At 38.0% G+C, this 12929-nt stretch overlaps 1 protein-coding gene across 8 annotated transcripts; it reads right to left on the bottom strand.

Annotated features, from left to right (window-relative positions):
* Positions 1 to 3678: 3678 nt before the first annotated feature.
* LOC104820065 lies at positions 3679 to 11135 on the bottom strand. Of its 8 annotated transcripts, none has more exons than XM_010550424.2 (20): positions 10654 to 11134; positions 9779 to 10547; positions 8655 to 9356; positions 8305 to 8505; positions 7995 to 8078; positions 7689 to 7748; positions 7537 to 7581; positions 7238 to 7434; positions 6651 to 7151; positions 6394 to 6490; positions 6124 to 6303; positions 5946 to 6035; positions 5704 to 5766; positions 5324 to 5398; positions 5197 to 5247; positions 4803 to 4880; positions 4585 to 4719; positions 4396 to 4503; positions 4165 to 4230; positions 3679 to 4041 (listed from the first exon to the last, which is right to left on the bottom strand). In XM_010550424.2, exons 2-20 carry the CDS (start codon positions 10382 to 10384, stop codon positions 3967 to 3969), a joined length of 3414 nt encoding a protein of 1137 aa, XP_010548726.1. In that variant the 5' UTR covers positions 10385 to 10547; positions 10654 to 11134; the 3' UTR covers positions 3679 to 3966. The 8 variants fall into 8 exon arrangements, with proteins under 8 accessions (XP_010548726.1, XP_010548728.1, XP_010548729.1 ...); XM_010550426.2 differs by having other exon boundaries at positions 9779 to 10550; positions 10929 to 11134; XM_010550427.2 differs by having other exon boundaries at positions 10929 to 11134.
* Positions 11136 to 12929: the final 1794 nt, after the last annotated feature.

Below are 12929 nucleotides of genomic sequence, written 5' to 3'. Positions count from 1 at the left end.
GTAGATTAGTCTTTGGTAGAAAGATCATAGTAGACCGGTTTGAGTACGATTCTCGGGAAACTAGTATTGGATGGATGTTTTGCTTTTGATCTCTTGCGATGATGCTATTTGATGTTCGTCATTCCCTGTTTTGCAGATTTTATTCCTTCGTTCTTTACTCGAGGACGAGCAAAGGTTTAAGTCTGGGTTCATATAGGTTCACGTGCATACCTCGAAAACCCGTTTTGAACATCATTTGGAAGATTTTTGGGATGATAGAGTAGAAATATCTTGATGATCTAGTGACTTTGTAGAGCGTGGTTGAACCGTGTTGAATTGATAGTTCTCCAGACTTTCTATATATAGTTTGTGGGATAGGATTGCTATTTGGAACCTACGGAGTTGAAACGACTATATCCAGGTTATATGTTTCTTGTAGAACCTTTTCCGAGTCTTGCAGGTCGATGAAATCTAGTTCAACAATTGCCTTGGGAAAATAAAGCATCTCGACACTCCGCTGTCGGAATCTCGTCAACGAAAATCGTTCGAGGACATGAGTGCATCGATTGATGGTTCAGGTCTAAGTTGTGGGTCGGATATCGCATCAAAAGAAAAAAAAATAATATAAAAAAACAGAGAGAAGAGAAAAGAAAGAGAGAAAATGATGTCCTTCAACTTCAACGTCCTAGAAACCCGAGGTGCTAGCGTTCATTAAAGAAATTCTACAAAAAGGTAAAAATCCAGGTACAGAATAGAACTAAGATCGAATAGGCTAAGTTGAGCTAAGGATAGGTTCAGAAATAGGCTTGGTGTGTTGTAGAGATTCTAATGGGTTCTAGGTGGCAATAAAAATCCCATGGCTAGGTAGAGTAGTCTTTGGTAGGAAGATCATAGTAGACCGGTTTGAGTACGATTCTCGGGAAACTAGTATTGGATGGATGTTTTGCTTTTGATCTCTCGCGATGATGCTTCAAAACGGGTTTTCGAGGTATGCACGTGAACCTATATGAACCTAAATCTATATGTCAAATGCAATCATGCAAACCTAACAAAAGCCCATCTATATGAAAAGAAAGAAAACGTGTAAATGCAACTAATGCAAAGTGATATGCAAAAGGGTAAAAACTTTCCTAAGTCTATAGTCTAAAACCCTGTTTCGCGATTTTCAGCATTGGAATGGGATTAGGACTCTTGGGAGCCACCCTAGGGTTATAAAAAGCCCTAGCCACGTCCTAGTAGAGGGGAGAACCTCAGAGAATACCTAGATACAGATTTTGGAGAGCTTTTGGGGAGCGAAGAATAGAAGTTCACGGGATTTCGGGAAGAAGAAGGAGGATTCGATCGTGAAGATTAGACATCGACATGAGCTTTTCTATCCCTTCTTTTATCTCTTTTTCTCTGTTCTTTCTATTATTTTCCATGAACCTTGAGTAGATCCATGACTATGGGTTAGGGATTCGTATGTGTTTTGGGTATGTTTGAACCCTAACTTGGATTTCGGTTTTGATTTATTTCGGTTCTATTGATTTGCGTTTTTATTGGATTGATGTTTGCTAACCCCTTGATCAATTATCTTGGATTCTGAACTACATAGAGATATGGGTTTGTTTCGGATCAAAATCAATAGGATAGATCGTATTATTCACATAGAGATATGGTTTAATCGATCTAGGGTTGATGATAGCGTTCTTTATGCACCTAGGGTTAACTTGAATAGATCGAGAGATTGACGAGTTACTCTGTAGGTAGGGAGTTAGTAGACCGAGAGGTGAATTCTCTATCTTTGTTGCTTGATGATTCCCGAATACAAGTCATAATCGTTATTCATGCATGCTTAGTAAATACCCATACACGCGAATACGATCCCGACGCCCGTAGTCATCCTTGTTTGATAGGTCACTTGTTTTTATTTGCTTTCTTATTTTATTTTCCATTGATTCCACTTATTTCCACCATCACTTCCACTTGCTTGCTTGCTTTGATCTATTTTCGATCTAGATTTGGATTTAGCAACCGGTCCTTGTGTTCGACCCCGTGTTACGACGATCCGTATCCTTGCGGTGAGTTGTGAATCGGGTTATAAATTCTAGACTCGATACACACGTATCAGTAGGTCCCGCATGTTCCCAAAAAACAACGTCAGGACACATGGATCACAATGTTCGACTTTATCGAATTAGTCACTATAAATGGATATATAATGATTCATCTTTGATTTTAATATTAGTAACAATTTTAAAATCATTGTTGTGTATGAATGGATATACAATGATTAATCTTTGATTTTAATATTAATAACAATTTTAAAATCATCGTTGTTTCAATTTTCAAATCCAAATCACTTATAGAAATGTACTCCATAGGTGATACTAATGTTTTAAGAACACTTTGAAATAATTTGCACTAATGTTCAAACAACTCATAACTAAATTAACGAATTTAACTTGTAAACATCATATTGTCATTATAAAACTCCATATAAACTATCTTGAAACGTTAAAACTGAGATTCGACTGTGTTTTTTAGTGTGATTGAGTCACGAGTCACATGGGTTACATAGTGCAAAAATGTCTTCGGGTCACATGGGTCATATGAGAGTCACATGAGTCACACAGTGCAAATCTGTTTCTGTCTGTTCAAGGTTTAAACATGGTACTAGTGCAAAAAAATCAGTCTTATTAAACATCGTGCTAATGCAAAGATATCGTACTCATGGAAAATGTATTTCATACTTGATAGAAGTTATTTTACAAACATCATGATTACACTTATTCATTATGTTCATACTTTGTATATCTTACTAATAATTTGATTAAAAATATTATAAATTCAACGTTATGACCAATGTGACCAAAATTAAATTTTTGGTCACATGGATCACAGAATCACAGATTGAGAAGTGTATGCCTTGAAGTCGAAATATCAAAAAAAGAGTATTTTTGATAATGGCCCGTATAAAGAACATAGATTTGTGATCCGTATGACTCATTGTGACCCATGTGACCATGTGACCATGTGACTCTGTGACCACACGGTCAAATACATAAGTCACATGGGCTACATGGAGAAGAGAGAAAATCGGAGGAGAGAGAAAGCAAATTTTGGTGGAGAGAGAAAATAAATTTCAGAGGAGAGAGAACGGAATTTGTAGGAGAGGGAAACAAAAGCTGCATTTTGGAAAACTAAATGATTTTTTAATTAATTAAAAAAAGGTAAAATGAGTATTGTATATTTAGAGAGGTATATTTAAAGTAGTCAGATTTTTTCCTAGAGGACTGTATCTTCTGAAGTACAAGTAGTATTTTAAGGGTATTTCTGATGAACCCGCGTTCATGGAGATGGAAACGAGTATGGATGGGCCTTAATGGGCTTTATAGTAAGCCCAAGTCTCGTTAAAGATGGACCTTTACATATATTGCTCTCTTCCTCCGCGGAGGAAAACGATTCCCATTTTCGCCGATTCCGGTGAACAAGAGCACGGAATTTAACCACATAAGCCCCCCAATGCAATTTCAAAACCCGTAAGATTCAAAGCTGTGGCTCACAAAACACAATAATGGGCATTCCGGTGCGTACAATTTTAGTTTTTTAAATTTAAAGAAACATTATTCTATTGAATTTACAACAACAGAAAGAAGAAGAGGATTTTGAATAAGAAAGAAAGAAGAGTTTTTTTAGAATAATTTTCTGATTCTCATTCATAGTAAAAGGGGTACAAAATATTTATATAGAAAGATCAAATAGTAAAAATAAAATATAAAATACAAAATAAAAAATACTAACAAGCTCAACAAACTAATATTCTAACAACCCTAATATTCTTTAATAGTGGACAAAACCTGCGTTAGCTTGTGGGGGTAATTTCCAACGGTAAAAAGTAGTTGTTACCCCTTTCCTCCTCGGCTTTCACCAGTTTTTGAGTTCCTTCTCTTCGGTGTATAGATGGATGGATACGAGTCTTCCTTCTACAGGTGTGTATGTGTATCGTTAGACATGTCCATTCTCGAAGCTTGACAAACGAGAATCTGACAGTACGCTAAACAGTTGCGTGTCTACGAACATCTGCAAAATTCCGACCACAAAAAAAAAAAAACGTTTAGAGCTTTTTTTTAAGGATTTTGACGAGTCCAATCTCTTCACATGTTTATCTACCACTGGATATGCGTTATAAAGCGGTGTTTTAACCTTAATGAACGGCCTGTCTCTACATGGAAATGAATCGATGAAGCTGTCTTTGAGAAGTAAAGATACCTGAAAGAGAAAAAAAATGAGACGATCAATATATATATATATATATATATATAGAGAGAGAGAGAGAGAGAGCTCTTTTTGTTGTCCTTGAACTTAAAGAGAGAGATGTGAGGACACAAAGCAAACAAGTAGTTGTTGTTCTTTTTGAAGTGTGTCACTAAGTACCCTGTCAGAGTTAGATTGAACACTGGTTATTGTATGAGACCGCAAGTCTGAACATAGAGATTCCATGTATTGCCTCATCACTGTTAAAAGCTTCTTCGCCGCTTCGTCCTGGGAATGGTCATTTAAAATATGAGTGTCCCAGAAGAAAAAAAAACTAGACACAGGAATTCGGGGTTATACACTGTATACCTGCACTTCATTGCATTTATTCACCGGGTTCCTTCTGGCAAACGAGCTTTGATGTGCTAGTGTGGCATGAATTGGACTCAGCTGAGCCATGAGTTCTCTACACCGAGGCAATGCAGGCAAATCACATGTTTTCACCTGACGAGACGCAGTTACATGCATTGAGGCCGTTGATGGTCAATTTGGATCTTGGAAAATGGTTTTCTGAAGTGCCAACTGACCTGATCGTTGAGAACATCAACTAAAATAAGATTAGACGTCTTGTTCTTCGCATCAGCAGAATTGCTGTGTACACCAACCTGCCAAGTACAACAAAAAATATCGATTTGAAGAAAACATTTAGTCATTGAGTTTTATCTCTTCACAGATATTTAGCACGAGTTATTGGCAGGCAACGTCCTTATAAGCTTGCATTCATTAGCATATATCACGGTCCCTTGTCAACTAAGTACGAGTTAGGTTAGATGGCTCAAAAATCTATCTCCTTACAATGAGAAGCAATAAACCTAGTATAGATGGGGTTCTCATCGATTGATATAAGATGCATGAGGCACTCCAAAAGTAGTGAAACAAGAGGAAAAAATTAAAGGAATGAGAGCTGTACAATAAACTCACAAGGAAAGGGACAGGTGCCTCGAGAAAATCAAACATCCTTCCCGGTAGAACCTGAAGTTCATATATAAAAGTCGTGACTCATGACCAAGCCTAATGCTCTTTAATTCACGAGGAACGAGCAGCTTACTGGAAGCAATAAACTCTGCCACTGAAATGGCTGAATCAATGGGACGAGAGATAATACAGTAGCTGACAATACACCCTGCAACAATCAAGAACTACTGTGAAAGTTCAGATCCAGTTCTCCCAGATGATTAGATTCACAAGCCCCAAATATACTGCTATACTTCAAGTCCATTGCAAACAAAAAAAGGCAATGGAATCAGCTAGAGACTGAATTGGCAATACCATCTACTTTAATTTATATTACGTTTATAAATCCTGCTATTCTTTGTTTTCTGTTTATCTATACAGCTTATGTTTCTTCATATAATAAGAGTTAGGATGTAAAGAAGAGAATTGTGCAGAAGCTTCGACCGAGGACAATAAGAGGAAAGACTAACTAACCAGATTTGGGCAGGCTACAACAACTTGCTTCTCTAATAATACTCCAGCAAGCAGTACCATGATCTAAAAGTGGCCAAAAAACACAAGACCCATTAAATTGTTTCGTACTGCAGAAAAATCAAGAACTCGGGAAACATAAAAGACCAGGATAGCCAGTGCCAGAAAATTTGCAGTATTGTATTGGGATTTATATTCCAACACCAAACCGGAACAAAGAAAAGGATGGAGTGAAGGGACATTACAGTTTCAAGAGAAAGGACACGACAAATTGTTGCCGTTGTCCACGTTGAGAGAGCCAGGGCCTCTTCGACAGCTGCCAACCTTGCGTTTACCTTCAACAGAGAGCAACAAAAGAAAGGCTTAGCAGAGATAAATATGTAGAAATATCACAAAAGGAGAGCACCCCAACAAGAAATATACCTCTGCAGCATCAAAGGAATCAAGATACTCTTCTGACAGTCCAAGGCTTGAAACAGAGGGACGCATGTACTCGATCGCCTGTAAATGATCTAGAGGCTGGAAAAGAATTTTATCTCCTCGTGAAGGCACTGCCAGTGAATGGTAGCCACAAACTATTTGCAGTGAATCATTTTTGTGGTCCTATCAAGGGGAGAAGCCGTGCAAAGTTATACGGGCATGACCAGGATATTAGAAAGCAATAGACGATAAAACATAAATTGATCTCCTTACCCTAGCCCATTCCATTATTAAGTCATCTCCAAAATCATTTTCACTGTTGGATAAACCGCCATCATCAACCTCATCCGACAACACGCTTCTAACTGAACTGCCACATATAACAAGGTATTATTGAAGTTATAAGAAAAAAATCAGAATATTAGTTGACAAAAAAATAAACAGTAAACGACGGCAGAGAACAGGAAAACTTTGAGAAAAAGGGAGTTGATAGATCAAGATTGTGCCTGAGATAACTTGTGTTAATCTACCTGAACATGGAATCAGCGCTTACAATACCCTCCATGGGCTGGATCCTAGAATCAGACAATTTAACCTCTGGAGAAGTGTGACCATTTTCAGAGTCTTTGTACATTTTCTCGGGAATATCCAAGCGGGTCTCAGAAGCTTCAGAGGAATTATCATCATAACATTGAGAACCCTTTCTCCCATCTCTTTCTATTTCCTTGGCATGAATTGCATCCGAAGAACCATTAGTGACACTGTCAGGAGACCAAGGTTCAACTATCTTCTGAGAAGACACTGCAATGTCATCATCAGATATAAATCCCGCTGCAGCAGCCGTGAGTGCTATGACACTGTCAACTGGTATGGCAGAATCCATCCAATCATTGGGATTTCTGACAGGTGAATCGGCATTTCCATTGGCCTGATGCTTTGGCCTGGAAGGTGATGGAGTGCAACATGAAGCAGCAATGGACATCTCACTAACAAAGTCAGTTATCCGCTTCAGACGCTCCTGTGCAATCATACTGCATCAGCAAACGCGTACCAGAAATTCAAATTTCTTGGCCTCTATTAAATGAAAGGCAAAGCCAATTATAAGGGTTTTAATGACCTGTTTAACATCTCAAAGTGTAATTCGAAAAAAGGAACTCGGGTTAGCAAGCAATAGCATCGAGGTGCAGAAACCAAAAAACGACTGCCTGCTCCACGTGAATGCAAGGGTGATGAAGTACTTAATACACCAGGTGGCCTTTGAACAATCTCGGAGACATGCAAGCAAACGCCATAGAGGGTTGAATCATTTGCCACCTGATCACAAACAATATATGTGTCGTCATGCAAAAAACGTAACTTGACTAGTTCATGTCTGGTATATTAAAACTGCAGGAGCCTAAAGAGAAAGAGAAGTACCTTGAATGAAAATATAAATGACGAATCATCTGTCCCTAGATGTTCCTGCAGGAAGCAGAAAATAATCCTAATAAGTAAAACCACAAGTTGATTAATCTACTGTCCGTATGGAAGCTCAAACAGAGATTCAATTCAGAAATAATTTCGAGTACCTGTCCATACACAAGCTCGTTTAGATCACTTAGCGATGGTGTCCTCTCCAAGAGCCGTGCCTAATAACAAAAACTATGTTTTAACAGTTTCTTACTTAAAACAGAAAGCATAGAAGAACCCATCAGATATGCTATGTGCAGTGACAGGTATCCCGATGCCTCCAAATGCTTTCTTTTCCAGAATATGGGTCAGTTCCCGGTAAATGTTTGGTGGTTAAACTGAGATGGGTCCTAACAATTGAACACTGATACTTATATAGGCAATCATTTAAAAAAATATAAAGGGAAGGAACATATGTGCCGTACCTTGACACCACCAGGAAAACAGAAAGTTGCTAGATCCTTTGGACGCATAGCCATTAGTTTTCCAGGGGGATATCTAAAAAGGATCTGCACATCCAAAATGAAAATTAAAGCCGAAAAAAGAGAAAAACTGCCAAGAAGCAACCGAGATGTACAAGTAACATAAACAAGCAGAAATGCATTAAACAGAGTAATGAAACATTGCAATAAGAAAGGATCTGGGTTCATGCCATTTGTAAGTACCATGCAGGAAGTAGAGCATCACAAACAAAAAACTCAGCGCACTTGAAGAAAAGTACACAACTTCACAAACCTGAGGCTCCAGTATAGGTAGTTGAGGCCCACGGTGACGGAGAATTTTGTAATCTGCCACTTCGTACCTTGACATCTCCATCTCCCATTTCTTCCTTCTATGGAATGCCTGCTCCACCGCCTCCAAATTTGTTTCAGGACGAAGCCCGACGATGATAAAATGTTCGAAAAGTGAGGTTGGCTCCTTAAATTTTTTTCGATCCTAGAATTGTTATAACACAGTAAACACTGATCAGCTTACATGCTTCTACAAGATAACAAGCTTCTGGCAAGCAGATTATGGGTAACGGAACTACGTAGCCAAATATTCGTTGCAAAGATATGATAGGAACACCTAGAGAAATTGAGTACCAGAGCTTTGGAAGAGTGTAGCTGGTACCACTGTCTTTTCTGGTCTGCTAGTACCTCAGGGTTGAAACTTGGCCTACTATCCTCTCGCAGATTGCTGACCCCACGCCATGCCTTCTGCATCTGCGTTTTCAATCTCTGGAAACTGTTTGTGCGCCTGAGTCCAGGGGTCCCAGTCTCACTTTGGGTGCGCCTGTGTATCAGCGTGGGTGGCTGTGGTAAGACTGGTCCAGAAAAGTATATGTTTTGAAATGCCCCTCGGGCTACTCTAACTGCGCCTGATACAGATGAAGACAGGTCTTGCTCTCCAGTTTCTACTGGAGTCTCCGGCTTTCTGACACTTTGTTCACTTACTTTTGTCTCATTCCTAGGACTCACTTGTTCATCATCCTTGTCCTTCAAACTCAAACTCGGATCATTCTCACCATCCTTTTCAAATACTCTGTTCTCATCCTCGTTTTCATTCACAATCAAATCTTCTTCTCTTCCATCCCTCTTCAGGTTATGGAATTCGTTTTCTACAGTTTGACAATTTGGCATTTGTGTTCTCACTTCTTCAATCTCTCTCCTAAGAGCATTCGGGTCATCTTCCTCATTGTCCCTCTCCAGGAAACCTGGGTAAGTTTCTTTTTTATCCCTTGATGTAAAACTGTGTCGTTGTTTTCCATCGCTCCACAACAGAGTACCTCCTTCTTCCCTTCTTACCCTCTCCAAAGCATCATTTGCTCTCCAGTTTCTACTGGAGTCTCCGGCTTTCTGACACTTTGTTCACTTACTTTTGTCTCATTCCTAGGACTCACTTGTTCATCATCCTTGTCCTTCAAACTCAAACTCGGATCATTCTCACCATCCTTTTCAAATACTCTGTTCTCATCCTCGTTTTCATTCACAATCAAATCTTCTTCTCTTCCATCCCTCTTCAGGTTATGGAATTCGTTTTCTACAGTTTGACAATTTGGCATTTGTGTTCTCACTTCTTCAATCTCTCTCCTAAGAGCATTCGGGTCATCTTCCTCATTGTCCCTCTCCAGGAAACCTGGGTAAGTTTCTTTTTTATCCCTTGATGTAAAACTGTGTCGTTGTTTTCCATCGCTCCACAACAGAGTACCTCCTTCTTCCCTTCTTACCCTCTCCAAAGCATCATTTGATTCTTTCCCTTCGTGTTGCTTAAGAGAGTTCCACTCGACTTCTTTCTCAAAACATTCGAATGCATCCAATCTATGTTCTTCGATGTCCCTCTTTGTGGAGGCATCCCATCCATCCTTTTCTCCATCCGTGTTCAAACAATCATGTTCATCTTCCTTTGCACCTACATCCAAGGAATAACTTTCATTTTTTGTCGATGTATTTTGTTGATCATCTTTTTCACATGAACTCGATGTGTCTCTTTCATCTTCCTTCCCATGTGTCTCCAGATAGTCATTTTCCTCATCCTTCGCTGAAGTACTCCATTCGACTTCCCCATCACTTGGATTCAGTTCATCTCTCCATGGTGACCCACCTTCATTCTCTTTTTCACTCGTACCCAATGTGTAACGTACATGTTCTATTTCATCCTTACTCGGCGTTCTCGATTCATCTTTATTTTTGGGTCCATAAGCAACACTTCCTCTGCCGTCACCCACATCATCCTCTACCTTCAGGTATCCTCTCACTTCGTCTTTACGACAAACAACCAAAATGCCTTCCTGCCTATCTCTGTCCGTTACAAAAACTTCTTCCCTTGGATCCATTTCTCATTCGGTGGAGGACAATACAATAACTCTCCATCAAAACACAAACGTAAGCCCGAATACCCTCATAACACGAGCCGCCGAATATAAATCCGCAAAGTTACCAGTACCATGATCTTCCTCAGATAAAAGCAGTATAATCAATGACTAGAAAACTTCGATCCTGCTATAAAAAAAAAACATAAAATTCGCATAAACAATTTGGGGCAACAACACTTTCCATAAGATAAGACAGGATCAGCGATAAAATCCTTGAGAACGAACGTAACTCCGAATTCTCCAGGAACCGGGTTGAATTCAGGTCCCGACATATCAACTCAACAAAAATCAGACAACCTTGCAAAACCTTCTATTTCTGTGATTTTTCATGCATTTACTCAGATTAGCAATCCTTTTTACAACCGAAACCCTAATCGCAAAATGATTGAAAGCATCGACAGCGAGAAAAACCAACGAGTTCGATTGATGAATTCAAGCTTCCAGCTCAAACCAGCTACGCGTAATTAAAGCATAAAGAATTCGAATTAGAGAAGAAGGCGATCACAGCAAAAGTAAGGCAGAATCAGGGATTGAAGTGCGAAACACCTCCACATTCTCCAAGCAAATAAATGCGAATCAAAGCCTGAAATTTTCAAAAATTCAAACAAAAGGTGAAAAACTTGTAACGGAAGCTTAGATACGGAGGGAAATCAATGAATGCGCGGTTGAAGTGAAGAACGAAGATTAATGGCAACAATTGGAAATATTTCGAGGGAGGTGAAATAGAATTATTAATTATACAAAAAAAAAATGCTTTCTTGTGACAGTTAAAAAAAAATTGTCCTAAAAATAGAATTATACAAAGCTTTCTTATGAGAAAAATGAGATTATATTAACTGTATTTGAGGTTTTGAGAAATGCACTCAAAATTTTCCATTTGACTCCCCCCTACTTTCTGTATAATCCCAAATAAGCCCCTAGACGCAGATGGAAGGATTGAAGTATTATGGCGATTTCACAAAAGGAAAATAGTCGGAGGACTAATTTGTAAAGAATGAAAAGTGGATTTTGACTTTGATTAAATAAAAAAAAAAACTCATAAATCAAGAATATAAACTTCGATCAAGTTTTAGTTTCGGGAAATAAAGTGAATATTAAACATAACTGTCGACGGAAAGAGTCCGAGGATATGCACATGCCTCCTCGGAAATCGATCTTAAGCATATGGTTGTCTTATAATTCGTGGACCGAATCTTATTATAATTTATCTTTTCAACGTCACTCCTCTTTTCTTATGTTAAATATTAATAAAACTTGGTGGGCTAATTTGGGTTTATATTCAAATAATTATAGTGCCGACGAATACACTTTTGACTTGCGTGCATTAGTCAATTCTATTTTCGATATTTTAAAATGCTTAATAGATTTTGATATTAAGCTGTTTATAGACGGACTGCTTGTGGTTCGAATATTGGACCAACCATTTGTATTTTTGGGTTGAATACGATCAAATAATTGTTGCCAATATGTAACTAAGTGGAAAGGCATTTAAAATTTGGATAATACTTTTGGAAACCATGGGCATCATGCTCACCATCGTCCCTGGACGCCGCCGCCGGAGGCCTCTTTCTGCTACTTGTTCGCCTTCGCCTTCGGTGGTCCTTCCAACGGATTCATTGGCATGAGCGATTGCCCTTCTCCTTCATTCGATTACCTCGCCGAGAGGACTCAATTCGTCGCCTATCTCATCTATTCCTCCACTACAAAAAAATCATCGAATTCCAACGAATTTTCTAACAGATTTGTCCGTTGGAAATTTTTAAACGGGGTTTCAACGGCGTTTCAACGATGATTTCCGTTAAAATTCCGTTAAAATTTTCAACGGATATTCGTTAGAATCGCCCGTTGGAAATTTTTAACGGAATTTTCAACGTATTCAATAGAAAAATTAGGTTGAAAATTTCCAACGGTATTTCCAACGGATATCCATTGAAAATTTTCAACGGATATCCGTTGGAAAAATCAGTTGGAAATTTCTAACGGAATTCCAACGGATGTTGGTTGGAAAAAAAATTCCAACGGAATTCCAATGGATGTCGGTTGGAAATTTTTTTGAAAACATTCCAACGGATGTCGGTTGAAAATTTTTTTAGAAATTTTTTAAAAAAATTTCAACGGAATTCCAACGGATATCAGTTGGTTGGAAAAAAAATTCCAACGGAATTCCAATAGATGTCGGTTGGAAATTTTTTTGAAAACATTCCAACGGATGTCGGTTGAAAATTTTTTTAGAAATTTTTTAAAAAAATTTCAACGGAATTCCAACGGATATCAGTTGGAAATTTGGATTTTAATTGAAAAATCAATTGAAAAATATATATACTAATATATATATATATACTAATATGTATATATATATATATATATTAGTATATATATATATATATATATATTTAAATATATGTATTTTATATATTTATATGTATACATATATATGTATAAATACAAGTATATTTTGTGTATATATATATATTAACCATATACATATACATAACAAATCTTTTAT

Source organism: Tarenaya hassleriana, unplaced genomic scaffold, assembly GCF_000463585.1.
Source record: "Tarenaya hassleriana unplaced genomic scaffold, ASM46358v1 Cleome3, whole genome shotgun sequence".
Classification (NCBI taxonomy): Eukaryota; Viridiplantae; Streptophyta; class Magnoliopsida; order Brassicales; family Cleomaceae; genus Tarenaya; species Tarenaya hassleriana.
Note: the sequence above shows the minus strand (reverse complement) of the source record. Positions and strands in the feature narration are given on the sequence as shown.